This window comes from Tauraco erythrolophus, chromosome 7, assembly GCF_009769465.1.
Source record: "Tauraco erythrolophus isolate bTauEry1 chromosome 7, bTauEry1.pri, whole genome shotgun sequence".
In the NCBI taxonomy this organism is placed as follows: domain Eukaryota; kingdom Metazoa; phylum Chordata; class Aves; order Musophagiformes; family Musophagidae; genus Tauraco; species Tauraco erythrolophus.
The window spans coordinates 49,184,923-49,200,764 of NC_141471.1; the positions used below are offsets into that span (position 1 = coordinate 49,184,923).

At 42.6% G+C, this 15,842-nt stretch overlaps 2 protein-coding genes across 3 annotated transcripts in view; both read right to left on the reverse strand.

The window, feature by feature from the left end:
- Positions 1–859: 859 nt before the first annotated feature.
- SNRPD1 (small nuclear ribonucleoprotein D1 polypeptide) lies at positions 860–6,583 on the reverse strand. 2 transcript variants are annotated; one of them, XM_086614743.1, is made up of 4 exons: positions 6,487–6,583; positions 5,759–5,835; positions 3,418–3,609; positions 860–1,001 (listed from the first exon to the last, which is right to left on the reverse strand). In XM_086614743.1, exons 1-4 carry the CDS (start codon positions 6,498–6,500, stop codon positions 925–927), a joined length of 360 nt encoding a protein of 119 aa, XP_086470869.1. In that variant the 5' UTR covers positions 6,501–6,583; the 3' UTR covers positions 860–924. The 2 variants fall into 2 exon arrangements, with proteins under 2 accessions (XP_086470869.1, XP_086470870.1); XM_086614744.1 differs by having other exon boundaries at positions 3,418–3,484; positions 5,757–5,835.
- Positions 6,584–6,910: 327 nt separating this feature from the next.
- Positions 6,911–15,842, reverse strand: part of SACM1L (SAC1 like phosphatidylinositide phosphatase) — a 32,604-nt gene continuing 23,672 nt past the window's right edge. Inside the window, exons 13-20 of the mRNA XM_086614698.1 lie at positions 15,520–15,618; positions 11,512–11,650; positions 11,228–11,297; positions 11,060–11,132; positions 10,596–10,689; positions 10,419–10,511; positions 9,666–9,723; positions 6,911–8,970 (exon numbers count right to left, since the gene is read on the reverse strand). Of these exons, the coding sequence (XP_086470824.1) occupies positions 8,834–8,970; positions 9,666–9,723; positions 10,419–10,511; positions 10,596–10,689; positions 11,060–11,132; positions 11,228–11,297; positions 11,512–11,650; positions 15,520–15,618 (763 nt within the window). The 3' untranslated portion in view covers positions 6,911–8,833. The remainder of the gene's footprint in view (positions 8,971–9,665; positions 9,724–10,418; positions 10,512–10,595; positions 10,690–11,059; positions 11,133–11,227; positions 11,298–11,511; positions 11,651–15,519; positions 15,619–15,842) is intronic.

Sequence of the window (15,842 nt, forward strand, 5' to 3'; positions counted from 1 at the left end):
GGTACTTTTCCACTCTGTTGCAACACTGCCTACATGGAAACATAAGCAATGTGAATGAGATACTCCCTTTCCTACAAGGGAAAAGTCAGCAGGATGGTATTCGAGATAAACGGGGCCAACACCGCTTCTTTTATACTTGTGTCCAGCAAAGCAGTTTTTATATATATAAATATATATATATACGAACTGCAGAAGTTCTCTTTATCTCCAGAAGTAAACTTTCAATTCCACTATGTAATTGTGCACTGTGCTGTACTTTGTATTTTCTAGGAATGCACTACAAGTACACTAAAAAAAAAAAATCTATGGTAAAGCTGCTTTATAAGCCCCATCCAAAGAAATGTATGCCATATCATCAGCTCTGACAAAGTTCACATCCAGGTATACTTTAATCAGGAGATGTAACTATCCAGCAGTTCCACAGAACTGGTTAATTTCCCTCTGAGAACAGCTGTATAAAGAAAACAATGTTTAAATTGTAAGCTTCTCATAATAGAAAAATATCCTATCTGTGAACTTTAAAGAGGTCACACTGAAGAACATTAGAGACACACTCATGGGATGCAGGGTCTTAACTATGTAACCATGGGAAGATGGCACGTGCCTCATAAAAAGGGATTTATTTCAAACAAACACTGCTAAAGCACACCAACACAAGTCTCTCACCCTGGGGCAAAAAGCAAGAGGTAACTACAGCCTTCAGGGGTGGGTGAAACCTTGACAATGACAACCAACACCAACACGGCATGCTTAGTCTGCAACAGCCTCTAGAAATAGGACATGCCTCCCTCCTCAGACTTCACTAACAAATGAAAGACAACTTTTTCACATTTCAGTTTATTAAAAATTGATACCATAAACAAGACCTGTACAAAAAAATATCCTAAATTGCCCAGAATTTGGTAGCAGTTGCGTGGTGAGAAGTTATCGTCTTGGGCCTCCTCTTCCTCTTCCACGACCTCGGCCTCTGCCACGGCCTCTGCCACGGCCTCTTCCAGCAACTTAGTGGATGAAAAACAAAAAGGATAAATCAAGTGAGACCCAGCAATACTTTCGTTTTGATTAAAACATTCTGCATCCAGCACAAACAACACAGTATCTCATCACAGGGAAGCAGTAAGTCAGGTATTAAGTCTGTTAGCCCTCAGGAAGTCTCAGATAACATTTTCATCTTTCGCGTTAGGTTTTTCAGTATACAACTGCCACACGCGACCGTCTGCCTGTGGATTCACTGCAGAAAACAAGGGGATACAGCGTCACAGATGACTGCTTCCCAATACTCTGACAGACAACTATGGTTTTTATTTTTTTTTGACAAAATCTAGTTTTTCAGGCATCAGAAAAAGCATATGCGAGACGAGTATTTTGTTGCTATTCATTACAGTGGAAAATATTTCTTTTTTTTCCCCACAGCTTGCACTGTGGTTTATAAAACACACTGCTAAAGGGAAACGTGAGTTTTCACACACTGTGAGATTCCCAAGCTCACCCTTTCTCAGGGACCTTGTGAAAGGGCAGCATTTTGAAAGGATCCAAACAGCTCCTACTGTTTTCAATGATGCCTCTCCCAATTCCAGATGTGATTGTCAGGCCAATATCTTGGCTGTCTGCTCCTACTTTTAAATACTGCTATTTAATGGTAAAGAGAAGACATAATCACAAAATAATTCAGGCTGCAAGTAACATGATCCATGTAACAGTAACATGTAATTTCACCCCTTTTTCCTGAAGAAATATCATCTCCTCCATCAGGGGGCAGAAATTACTAGTCAATTTCAGACAAGTTTGTCAGTGCAAGGCTCAAAAAGATACCAAGAAACTTAAAAGTCCTATAGAAGCGGGTGGCAAAAGACACAAACAGTAGCGTCCACAATCACGAGGCAGGCTGTAACAATGACTGTTCCACCTGAGCGTGTGCAGATTAGGAACGCAGAGAAGCCAGAAAGAGCGGAGGCACAGTTCACTAAGTGCCAGCACACTCAGACTCAAGGCACTTGGTGCCACATCTGTACCAGCCAGCATCCTGCCTTCCACCGGCAGTTCCGTTTGCCAAGGACAGACCGTGTGTTACACACTTTTGAAGCCCAAGGGCGTTTACAGATGAAGGCAGAGCGCCGCACAACACCGCTGCCGTCTGAGAGCGTGTCAGTGCAGTGAAGACGCCAGGAGTACGAAACTGAGGTAAACAGTGATATCACAGTTCCTTTTCTTTCTTCAAAGTTAAAAAAGCGACCTACTTATTGTCATGTCATGAGGTTCAGAAGAAGCGACCCAACTGCACACTGATTTCTCCAGGTGGTCAGATTATTTGTGACAGACATTAGAGGTGGAAAACGACAGCAGCCATGACACTTGCACTTCGTGATGCACACACCTGAGGGTTCCTTATACCATTTCAATAAGGTAAGCACATCAATCCATAACATACAGATCCAAACACTTGAGCACTAATTGCAGGAGAAATGGTCTGACATTATTTTAGAGCTCAATTATCTTGCACTTAAAAAGTATTATTTTAAAAAAAACACAAATTAGCTGTTGGGTCAAATAAATACTGCCTGAAGACAACCTAAAGATTTTTGTGGGGTTTACTGGATGATGATGAGGATTATTATTATTATTAAATATAATAATAATAATAATAACAACAACAACAACAACAATAATAATGTATTTAATAATGTGGATTAAAACTGAATTACTCTCTATACTGCTAGGCTTCTAACAACAACAACAACAACAACAACAACAACAATAATAATGTATTTAATAATGTGGATTAAAACTGAATTACTCTCTATACTGCTAGGCTTCTAAGAGACAGGGTTTTCAACAGCCTTTTGGAAAAAAAAAGTTCCAAGAAGAGTGCAGAGTGGAACACTACTGGGAGCCAAAGCTAGAGACCTGCTCATGAGAGTACAGCCTAGGCTCCCTCAGATTCTCAAGTCTCTCAAATTCAGTTCTCTGACAGATTATTTTTACCCACTACCAAGTGAGATTTCAGTGAAGCATTCAGCACTGTTCGAGAGGCTGTTCTGTACTTTCTCATTAGGCTATGTGAAGTTCCCCACACAAACTGGGCAAACACGCAGACATTTGGAGAAGAGGAAACGTAAAACTCTTTGGTGTCGACTGAGACTGTGAGAGGTTAAGATTTACTCAAGCTTAAAAACATTTACATTTTTAAAAACAGATGTATGAAAAGCCATACACATAACTTCACATGAAAGCAAGCTCTACAGATGCTAAGGCGGCAGGCAAGGCAGACTTAGCCAGTTCAGTATCAAAATCTCAGAGAGGAAAGAACTAGCTGCCAAATGCTGATACTAAGACACTCAGATCAGATGGCTTTAGATCGACAGTACTAAAATGCATACGAAGGCAGGACAAACACACACTGGGAAAGCACAAACTAACCTGCTTCTCTTTTCTTGGATTTGACTTTTGGTTCAACATCCACTAGCAAAGTATCCAGAGGCAAACTGTCCGGCAGAATGAAGTATCGGATGTTATTCCCTCGAATACTCAGCGTCTCCAGCTGTACAGGTTCTCTGTTCTTCAGTGTCATTTTCACTGCTTTGAGATGCGTATTCATACTGACATCCACTCCTGCAACAACACAAGGCTAATTTCAGGGATGAACGCCTATAAGATGGTCCCTTGTTGGCTCTTTTTAAGTATGCACATGCTTCGAGATTTGTCCTGTTCATTAACAACTTTCTCTGCCATTCATTAGTTAAGCCTCTAACTGAAGGAAATGACATGTCTTTTTCTCTCTTAAATTATGTTCGCTAATTTAGCAATTGCTGCCTTCAACACCTTGCTGCTAGAAGTCTTTACCTAGGTCTTAGCGACAGCCGCAGCAATTCTGTAAATGGCTAAACAATTCCTTTGAAAAACAAACAAAATGCTGCTTATTACAGAAGTCCAATACTAGTCTTTCAAAAAGAAGCAAAGCAAAACTTTTGAGAAGGAAAAATAACCTGATCGTTTCCTCTTTCTGTAAGCCTTAGAAAAAGTCCAGCTGCCACAGAAGCATTTACTTTCTGATAAAATACATCTAGTATTACAACACTAATTACAACACTAGTGTGATATCTTCTAGAAGTACGTAAAATACACTACTGCAAGGCACAACCATCATGGTTACAAACTCCAGGAACAGCCAGTACACGTAAGAACTGTCTACAGTTGGCACTGCACCCACTACGCAGCACTAAGCATAATCCGAAATGAGAAACAAGTCTCAGCAGAATGCATGTATTGAATATTAGCCCTGAAAAGCATTAAAAAGCACCCTATATTAATTTTTATTTTGCGTATCACAAGGCTTACATGGGATTAGATCTCAAACTACGAAGATCAAAATGAGAGTAACTTTTTCAGACCAAAAATTCAGGCAAAAGATGGAAATATTAGTTTACAAACACCTGCTAATTCAGTGACAGGGCACCCACATGAGCAAAATCTTCTGTGTGTTCGAACTTCTGTAAAAACACCCCTTTGTGGTAAAAATAATTAGTCTCATTTCACAAACACTGAAAGACAAACTAAGACGTCTTACCAAGGTAAATAACATAAGTAGCAGGCCAGAACCAGAAGAACCACTGTACTGCACTTACTCCACGTATTTTTCTGTCCTCTCCCCTTACTTCTAGGTTTCACACAGTGCTCTGACACCTGCACTCCCCCTGACCTGCCACCTTAGTGTGGGAAACATATGGATTACATGAAACCTGTCCCTTCAGCACGCCTGCTCTGGTCAACTGACACACTGGGAGGAAGAGGAGATTGTACAGTTTGCAGGCGACACAGCAACTATGGACACAGTTCACGCATCAGTGTAAAGGGAAGATTGTCATTTTAGAAACATGGATCGCATTCAAAGGTTTTACAGATTCTTAGAAGAAAATGAGAGAGACTTTGCTCAACAATTAAGCCTGCAAGAGCAGCGAGGTCAGGAGACATGCAGTTTGTTTGCCTCCTACCTAGCTGGGCTCAACAGAGCATGCTGCAATCAGATACCACAGTGGTGTGTTCAGGCCTAATCAAAGCTGATGGGTCTGGATGCAAAATAATGCCAGTTTTGAACCTGGCCAATCTCAGCAGTTTGCTACTGGCCAAAAAAGCACCTAAGCAATCCTCTGGAATACAAATCTGTTAAGTTTGAATTTCATTTTTTTTAACAGAAGAGCTGCTAAAAGTAGCCTGGGGTGAGTGAAAGAAACGAGATCAAGCACGTTCATCAACTTATCTGTAAGGGTTTGCTTCGCTGAATATGATGTGCCCCACCTACATACCTGATTGTCAAGTAACGCCAACACAAATGTTCTCAGAACGATATCTCTCACTAATATTATTAAAACAAACAAAATGCACCGTGCATCACTTGCTTGTAAATATTATCATTGGGTTTGTTATTATCAGTATTACTTTTATTTCAATTATTGAACTGTTCTTATCTCAACCGAGCCTCCTTCCCTTTTCCCCTTCAATCCGCTCCCCCATTCCCACAGGCAGGGGAGGGTGAGTGAGCAGCTGTGTGGTGTTTGGTTGCCAGCTGCGTTGAACCACGGCACAAACACACCTTCGGTTTGCACATAAAGACGTGAACTGAAAGGAGTATCTCCTGTGTCCCTACGGCGAAGGTCCCCACAAGAGGGAGTACAAAAAAAAAGCTCAGCCCAAACCACGGCTGCCGATTCTTAGCAGAAAGGTAACAGACAATACTTTGCTGTAGGCTCCCATCCTACCATACCTGTGATAGTTCCGTGCACCTGTGTCCCATTTTTCAGTTCAATGGTCACAGTCTCGTGGCTCAGCTTCATTAGAAACCTAGGAATTAAGCAGAAATTTGTTCACTCCCTCAATATGTCTTACGTATTTTAACATCCTGTTACAGGAAATCAATATGCACCAAGCACTCGCATCCCCTGCCCTTCCAAAGACAGTGTTCCCAGAGCTCATGGATGCTGCCGAAGACGTTCAGTACAGCGTCACACAAAAGCAAGATGCAAAAACCCCAACAACCCCACGTCCCGCCCAACTGCCGGAGGCGCCGAGGGACACTCGACTGACACTGCTGAATCCAGCATCCTAATTCCAGGTAAAACGGTCGTTATTGTGCAAAGAAGGGAACGTTTTAAAGCCTATTAACACCTCAGGAAGGCAATCCTAAACAAATCGGGGTTCTCTCCCTCCCAACAATGGGTGGATTTACTGAACGACCGGCGCAGGCCCCGCTCCGGCAGCCCTCCGCCCCTTGCCAGGCCAGGGCTAAGGCGGCGGCACGGAAGAGCAGGGCCCGCCGCCGGGCAGCGGCCCGGCCCTGGGGGGCCCCCCGGCCGGCCCACCGCCGTCGCCCTCTGGCAGCCCGCAGGCGGCCGCTGCCGCCCGCCCCGGCCGCCGGGGCGGGGCAGGCCGCCCGCCAGGCGCCCGTAAGCGCAGGGCGCCCTCGCCATCGGGAATCCGCCGCCATCCGCTCACCTGACAAGCTTCATGGCGGCGGGCGGGCGGCCTTCAAGCAGCAGCCGCCCCGAGGGGAGAGCAGAGCCCCTCGGCGGGACGGCCCCGAGGCGCGGGCGGTGCGGAGGCCGCCTCCGAGCAGGCCCGGGCTCTCGGCGGCGATGAATAGGCGGAAGCGCCGCCGCGCGCGGAGCGGAAGGGGAGGCGCCAGCGCCCCCCGCCGCCGGCGGCTCGCGCGGCAGCGCATGCGCGGAGCAGGGCCGGTCCCCGCCCGGGCGGCGGCGGAGCGCGCGCGGGAAAAGCGGCGTCCCGGGAGAGGCGGGATCGCGGGCGGGAGGCGTCCTGTCCTGCCAGGGAGAAGGCGGTGCTGAGGAACGCTCCCCGCACGAGCACGAAACACACCACAGACAGCGTTCCTAGAAAAGCTGAACGTTTTATTGTCGTTTAGGAGCACACCGTGTGGGATTTCGGAGATAGACTGTTGGCAAAGCGCTGAAATACAGGTGCCTTCCAGCGTCTCAAACCCACATTATTCTGCCTTACAAACCTTTCACAATTCGAGTTCGGTCTTTGCTGCGACAAATTCTTTAAAGATGCAAAGATTTAGTTGTAGACCGTGAGACGACCAAACCCAGCTCCACCTGCCGGGCAAGCCACCAAAACCATACTGAATCTATGACCTTCTTGTACTTTTGTGCCCATAATGGAGTTCACCTTTGAAAACTTTAAGTTAGAGGATTCTCCAGTTCGGTGTCAACTGGCATTTCCATTGCAGCATCTAGAAGCAAACATACTTTGCAAGTGCTAGTGCTTACGGACAGGTTATGCTTCCACAAAACCCAGAGAGGCCTCCAGAAACATTCAAGGTTAAAATGAACAGTTAACAGTTGCAAAAATCTGTACATATTTTCAGTCGTAACACAAGGAAACACCAGAGTATCAGTGTTTTGTGTTCTAGCTTCCATAGCAACACTATGCTAGTCCTAGTACTCTACATGTTCCTCCCTTCCCCCCGTTTAAATTTTGTAATTGCAATCAGAATATACAGCTGTACTTACAGGAAATATTAAACAATGCACAGCGCCTTAAGCAAGTTCCATGTCTGGTTTTGAACAAACCATATAAAATAAGTGACAAAATAGTTTAAAATTGGTCCTTGGTTAGGATTACTTATTTTTATACAGCTTGGAAGCACTAAATTTAAAGACACACATTTATTACTAACCAGCACAAGTTATTCTGTAGCACTTTTTTTGTCCTTTTTTAATACATATTTTTTTTAAAGAGTGTGCTACAGTATCATGCATGAAAATGTAAAGCAAGCTGCTGCTCCCAAGTGCAAACATGGAGTTTATATTAAATGCTTTCTCCTCAGGTTTTTATTCCTTCTTTCATAAATTATTTCAACATAACCAATACTAGAAGCAGCTGACTAGCAAAAGAATATGAAGTCCACCTTTTATGTTGTGAACCATTCTTAAAGTTATGGAATACTTTGGACCTTTAGCATCAGGAAGGTTCAATAAACACTGCAAATGATTTTTACATTCTTTGATTTCATTTACATCTTTAGAAAGAAAATGCTATATTTTAACTCGCTAAGCTAATGGATCATCACCTGGAGGCTGCAGTATTGAAACAGTGCAAGACATTTGCAATTTCAGGAACATCCAATTACACAGTCCTTTCACCCAAACAATGATTAGTAGAATATTGCATCAGTTCTAGATAAACAAGACAGGTCAAAAAGCTCATTTTAAGAGCATTAGGATTCAAAAAATATTTTACATTTAGTGAAAAGAATCCACACACAAATACACACAAAGGACTTCTTAACATGGACTTTTTCACAACAAATGTAATCCAGCTGTAAGACTTGGAACTAGACTTTTTATTGGTATGAAGCCATATTTGTTTAGAGACCATAATTAGAAGCTCCATTATTAATGCTTCAACATACGGGTTTTTGGACACCTGAACAGCATCAGAGCTCTCTCCTGTCAAGCCAGAGACCGAAAATTCAGCTGAAACAGCCCAGGTGGACTATGAGCTTAAGCAACCCACTTATGCCCTAAAACATTCCAGATATCAAAAAGCTGGCTTTCATCTTTGCATTACCTCAGTGACAGTGGAGCCTCCTCCACTAATGCAATATTCCAAAGACCATTGCAACTAAGACTGTCAAATCAGGTCTCAGTTGAAAGCTGCCACCACCAAAGGACATGATTTTTTCTTTCCCCTCCACCCCCCACACTGCCAAGGAAGGATGTTAAAAACACCACTGTTAGGTGTGGAAAGCAGGTCAGTAGAGACTCCAAGTGTGGCTTGAGGAATCCTCAGTACCAAGCCGCTTTCCACACACACAAATTCAGTCCATCTTCTCTTTCTGGACCAGCTTGGGCGCATCTACAAAATCCTTCCCATTGTAAAGGATGATAGCGAAAGTTCCGAAGCTTGCGCTTCCCCAGAAAAGCACATAGGCCAGTGTCTCAGTCCATGTATCACCTGTTAAGAGTCAGAGAAACATTTTAGTTCATTATCTCCAATTAGCAGAGAGAGGGTTTTTTAGTACAAAAGCAAAAGTATTTCAAGCCCTCCCTCAGAGATCTGCTGTCAAATGAATTTAGAAGTCCTTCATGGGTACTGAGGTTTTTTCTTTTTCTGTTTCCTTACCTAGGAAAACTGTGTTTGCCCCACAGTTCTTGGCACACTTTGAACAGACAGCTACAGGAGTCAGTCAAGAACTCTATTGACACTTAAATTCAAGGCAAAAGCAGAAGGCAAAAGCCTTTACAACTCCGAACACAGATTTAGGTTAGAGTTTCAGCCACCAGAACAAGCTTTTGTCTATATCTGACTTTTTTGAACTGTCTGTCTGCCCAGAATTAAGCAGGCATTCTTCTGAGGATTCATCCAGCCTGTAATAAAGCTAGATGCCTACTCAGGTGAAAATAAATTTGGAGGCAATTAACTGCCCCCTAAGTGACTTCTGTAGAAGTTTCAACATCGTTTTCTACAGTACCTCAGGCTTTTCCACATTAACAATGCAGTGCTAACCCTCAGTCTCCAAAGCTACACTTAAACACATTTTAGTATGAATAAGAAGCAATTTTATACTGAATGGTTTTTAGTTAACTATTTACAGAAAGTCCACATACAAGCAAGATAATTTTGTGAAATTAAACTCAATAGCGACTTACCAGCCATTAACAAACAAATAATGCACATGGAGAAAGCAACCACCATAATAATAGGCAACTGGGGAAAGAGAAAAAGAATAATCACTTGATACAGCAGTACATACATTCCCTAATTTCCTTTAAGATGGGCTGTATTGCAAAGCTATTTACTTGCTTTGCAATGAAGTTTCTTTAATTCTCGATGATTCATCTGCTGTCATGTACAAATAAAATTCTGGATAGTTCCAAAATTTGGAAGAGTGTGTTCAGTAACTAAGTTAGGAACTCAAATACACCTCCTATCTATTAAAAGAGGGGTTGAGGTTTGTGGTGTTTTTTTTAAAAAAACAAATTCACCAGCCACTAGTTAAACCCATAATGTCCCCAAATCCCATTTCACAAAATAGAAAGGGAGGGAAAAAAATGTGTTTTTTGGTGTTACAGCCTATGCTTCTGCACGAAGTATGAGAAGAGATCTTCACAAGCTTTTTCTGCAGAAGAAAGTGATTGATAGTGACTCATAGAATTTCTCCCTTTCCATTTCATGAAGCAGATTAAAAAAAAGCAAGCAGCAGTTTTTTCAATACCTCAAGGAACTCCATTTTCTGTCAAGGGAACAGTCTGGGTTTAGTCCTATAAGCAGGTATCATAGAAACATAACCAGATTACAGAGACGCTTCATTACTAAATAGAAAGTTCTATTTCGTCATATGAAGTAAGGGACTAAAAAGTTACGTGTGTTTCTCCAATCATGAATAAAGTCTCCATACTCACAGCTAAGAACTTCCAATCTTTCTTGACATGTAGAGGACTAGCAGGTTCTACTTCATCCACTGAATAATTTCCAAGGAAAAGATCAATCGCATCCTGGAAAAGAAACAGAGAGCAAGAGTAAAAATACACAGCAATGTCTATCAAATACATTTCCCCACAGTTAAAAGCCTAACTTACTTGTCTAAACCCATCAGAAAAGTTATTTTTGTAGTAACGTATTAATGAGTTCCAGCCATCCATTATTAAGCCCCACTGAGTTCTCTTCCCAGTTCTGCAAAAAGAAGTTTTGAAAAATATTTAAAACATTTATAAATTCAGGAAGATACGTTTATCTAGCACTGCCTCTGCATTATTACCACACATAGTTGTAACAGAGTTTGAAAATAGATTACCATTCTCTCCATCCCACAATATAAACGTGCCTTAAAGAAGCATATTTCCTTGGTTTCCTCTTCTCCTTTCACACAGAAACCATGAAGAAAGGTGGTATTCTGTAGATTTTAGTCTTGATATTTTACCAGTTGAACTATTGCAAAACCCATTAAAGGCCTAAGTCCCAAATTAATTACTTTCTTAGACTTAAAGAAAATCCCAAACATGTCCAAAAACCCAGAAGGCCTTTACAAGAAAGGCTGACTTGCCTTGTGTAATCCGTCTTTAAGGCACCAGTTCCAGCATATTGTTTGGCACAAGCATTAGCATTATCAGCCCATGCTGTGAATGGGAAAACATTAAGAAAGATTAAGGAAGTTATGTACTTTGCTTGGGGGAAAAAAAAAGTGATTCTTTGAACTCTACAAACAGCCTACCATTTTTGTAGATTTTCTCAAAGTCTGCTTGCTCTTCAATTCTCTGTCCAACATGCAGAACACCTAGCCTCTAAAACAAGGAGCAGTAGTTTGTTACAAAAAATTAGGATTTGCTTTCAGAAAAAGCCATACTTATTAAACTAGAGCCTGGCCAATGCATTTCAAGTAAGTAGCGCAGTAACTAAAGTATGCAAGCTCTAACTGAAGTGTTGAAATTACATTTCCATTTCAAACAGAAAGCCTCTCTCCTCTTCCAGCTTGTTAAACAGGAATAAAATATTTACCTGAAGCTGGGCTTGAAGAGATCGGCGCGCTAACAAGCTCTGAATCACATTAGTCCGATCAAGGCAGTCCATGCAGTTACTGCGGAATATTCCTTCCTGCTGAGTCACAATTTTACCATCGGAATCAACTAGAAAATAACTAACACATACAATCCACCTAAGTATTTGTACATAACAGTCCATAGAAACTACACGTTTTCAGAAGTAAATACTCTAGCAAGCAGAACAGTTGTCTTGAACACACAACAAGTTCTTAGCCATGTCTTTGAACTTTGATGTCTCCCTAAATTCTTGCCCTTCCATGCTGAAAGCCAGCATCAATATAGGAACATTTGGTAATCTCAGAGCAGTATTCACTCTTGGCGTTTAGACAGATAACAAGCAATACTGAGTTATATGCCACTGGGAAGAGCAGCTTCTGGTGCTAAAATCAGTGACTTACATTTCCTTTTTTTCAGTTTTTACAGGCTCCTAGCTCCACAGATATCAAGAGCCTTAGTAGAGTGTAACAGCAGAAGTAACCAGATTTGTATACACCTGATTCAATCCAGTTACCACTGCATAAAAAGTCATATAAGCTGTCAGGTACACTTCTTCCAGGAAGGCATTCAAGTCTCTAAGGCCACTACTAAAAATCTACTACTGTCACTTAACTCTTTTCTCCACTATTTAAACATCTAGGGGAACTAGATGTTTCCTCTTGCAACTGCATATGCTAATTGCTACCTCAATCTTTTTAATCAACTAAATGAGGTGTTTCTAGTAATTGATAACAGACAGATAATTTTAAATACTAAATTGCATGCAAGTATTCTGATAACTGAGCTGGTAAAACAATCATGCTGATCAAGTTGGATGTGTGAATGGGACCGAACTATACTCGACCTTCTGCCACAGCATTAAACTTCCAGTTGCCTAAAGATTTACAGATCATATTCTGCAGATTAAGTTTCTCCATTAGGTAATTATGAACTCTGAATGTGGACTAGGACATGACCCACTGTTACTGTACAGCATTTTAGGATTATAAAGTCTTAGAGTCATGCAGTACTAAAATCAAGAGCCTTAGAAGCATATGCATTTATTTTTATCAACCTTATGTTAACAAGACCTACTTTTGTCAATCTTGGAGAACTAGTTTTGTTAAACCAAGTTTTACATTGTTGCATAATTAAAGGAGACAATAACACCTGTGAAATCTTTATTTTCCCCTTCTCCCACCAAGCATTGCCAAGAACTTATAATAATTAGTGTAGTTGAAGAGTAGACATTTCTAGTTAATGAGATAGTTTAAGTGCTGCATCTCCTATAATTGCTCTAAAAAAGTAAAAGCAAACAAAAAACTTCCACCAAACCCAACACCCCCCTGTCCCCACCCGTAACCCAGAAAGCCAGCTCTCCTTTGTGACAGGTCTTTCACAACTTGATTTAGTCTGCAGAAAACAGTTGTTTACCTCCCTGAGGGTTGCAGAGCTATTTTCTAAGAATATCAGAACTCAGACTTTTCTGTTCCTATTTAAGCAGTAGTCACTCTAGATGAAACAAGGCAAGGTAGAAGCTCATCTAATCTTGACGAAGAATCTTCATTTTTGTATCTTGTTTTAGAGACACATGGCCTTTTTTTCCCTTTTCCTTTTTTTCATTTCAAGTAAACCTGGTTCTTTTGTAAGCCTCCAATGGCAGGTGGCAGCAAACACGTTATGTGATTCAGTATTCACTATAAGAATAAAGGATTCTTGCTCCATAGACAACCTATATGCTTACTTCTCTTTATTTGAAGTGCTCAAAGCAAATTTATTTTCAGCTCTTCAGGTGTTCTTTAGGGTTTTTTTTGGTTTTGTTTATTTTTCTTTTTTTGGTGGTGGGCAGAGAATATCCAGTATCATCCATTTAATTTACATTATTCCCACAGCCTTCAGTCCAGGCAAGAGCTTTCAGCCATGATACTTCTGTTTTAGTCTGCAGCTCACCTCGTTTTTTAGGATAGAATATACCACTGCCAGTTTGTAATGTTGCAGCTGATCTAATTTGTACTTAAGGCACAAGACTTTAGGAAGAGGAAGGAAGCAATCAGAAAAGCAGAACGAAGTAAATTTTTCCTAACAATCTACAAGTAGCAAAGACCAAGCAGCACTTAGAGCAACACAACTGTGGGACTAAAAGATTTAAGCTGATTTGGACATTTAGTCTACTTTTATGTGACTAAACAAAATGAGAATTTATTTCCTTGGGGGTTATTTATGCTAGCAAGGGCTAATCATCAGTGCCAGCGCCAAGGTTTGGTGTCACAAACAATGTGTGTCAGAGAAAATGATTTTAAAAAGAGCACAGGTGCCTACGGAAGGAGCACTACGTGTTTGACAGTATGTATCAGAACTGTTTGCTGTCAACTACACATGGAATTACTCTTGGACTAAAAAAAAAAAGTCACCCAAGGAGACACTTTTTTTAAAAGAAAAATAGCTTCAGTTGTATGCACGCTCATTTCTTTGCCTAACCTTTTGCCCAAAGGTACAAAGGCAGCTCTTGAGTCACAATACAAGGTTGCTACGATTCTCAGAGCCATTTTATTTGGCCATAAAGAGGGCTCCACATCTTACCCACTACTAGGTCTCTAATCTTGCACTTGGTATCAGCAAGAGATCAGAGAAATGGAAACACTAATGCACATGAATTCATCTTCTTTATAGAAGGCTACAGGTCTGTTTCACTGTGCCTTAACTCAAGACAATAGAAACTATGAGAAAGTGATCTTATTTCAACAGTATAGAAGTAAGAAGTTGTCATGGTTTGATGTGGAGGGGGTGGGGGTTCTGGTGGCAGGAGAGGGGTTTTGCTCCCTGCGACCTCCCCGGTTTTGGAACCGGGTTAGGCTTAGTTCTGGCCACCAGATCAGACTGCCATCCCCCTCGGGGTTGAGCCAATAAGGCGCCTCTGCGAATTGCCCTATTTAAGTCAGGACAAAGGAACTGGAAAAGGTGCTCTGCCCAGGATCCAGCAGAGAAGGGAGGAGGGCACTGCCCCCGCTCCCTGGCTCCCAGCCGGGCAGCTGCCTGCGTTGGGCCGGCGCCACCCACAGAGAATGGCGGCAGCGGAGCTGGCTGGGGAACTCGGGGGCACCCCACTCCCGGGGTGCCCACTGGGCTGAGTTCACCTGGAGAGGACTGAGATCTGAGAGAAACAGCTGCATCGACACCAGGTTAGTGAGGATGGAGCAGGAGGAGGTGTGCCGGAGCCGAGTTTCCCCTGCGGCTGATGGTGAGATAGCAGGCGGCCCCCCTGCAACCAGGACGGCCTCGGTGGAGCAGAGACCCACTCGCAGCCCGTGGGGAGAAGATGCCTGAGCCTGAGGATGGTTGTGTTGGGATGCACGACAAGGCAGAGAGGCATCTGGAGTCTGCGTGACGACCCACGCCGGAGCGAGTGGCTACAGCTCCCTAAGTACCCGAGACTGTGGTAAAGCCCACACTGGGGCAATCTGTGGGGAAGGATTGCTTCCTCTGGGCTGGACTCACGCTGGAGAAGTTCGTGGATTTTTCCTCGTGGGTAGGGGATCCACTGGAGCAGGGGAAAAGGGTGTAAGGACTCCTTCTCCTTTAAGAAAGAAGCAGCAGTAACAGCACAGAATGAACTGACCTGCACTCCCCCAGTCCCTGCCCCCTGTGCTGCTGGGGGGAGGAGGTAGAGCCGGGAGGAAAAGGAAAGGGGGAAGGGGGGGGGGAAGGTGTCAGTTTTAAGATCTGGTTTTGTTTCTTTCTGTCCTCTCGAGTAACCGGTTTTTGTTTCCCTTTGTCCTTCTAAGTAACCATTAATAAACTGTTTTGCTTTGAGAAAGCCCTGTCTGTTTTGCCTGAGACCATGGTTGGTGGGTGCTCCCTCTGTTCCTGTCTCAACCCACAGTCCCTTTTTTTTTTTTTTCTCTCCTCTACTTTACTGGAGAAGGAGAGACTGTGAGTTTTAGTTGCTGGATCAGCCTAAAACCACAACAGAAGTACTGCAGAGCCTTACCTAAACTCATCTTGCTGTTCTGCTAGTTGATCCATCAAAATTTGAAGTCGATCCCACCTCATCCGACTGCATTCTTTATGGAAGTCAAATGCTATGTATCTGTTCAGAGAGAGAAGCATCCTTTTAGATTACATACGTACTGCAGCAAAGGTCTCAGAAAACTCCACAGGGAAGGGCTAATCTATCAAACAGGTACTGACAGAAGATTTGTTTTTCTTTAGAGATGGCTTCGAGCAAGTATTGGTGGATTTTGTCAGCGCTCTGTCATCTTCCTGAGGCTGCACGCTTAGCACGCGTGGTGACAGCATTTACTTTTCTTTACA

Excerpts from the sequence above, each read along its gene's own strand:
- SNRPD1 (XM_086614743.1), bottom strand. Across the intron at positions 3,610-5,758 it reads GGTGCACGGAACTATCACAG|GAGTGGATGTCAGTATGAAT; the intron begins GTATGGTAGGAT and ends GTGTTGTTGCAG. Across the intron at positions 1,002-3,417 it reads ATCCAAGAAAAGAGAAGCAG|TTGCTGGAAGAGGCCGTGGC; the intron begins GTTAGTTTGTGC and ends TCATCCACTAAG.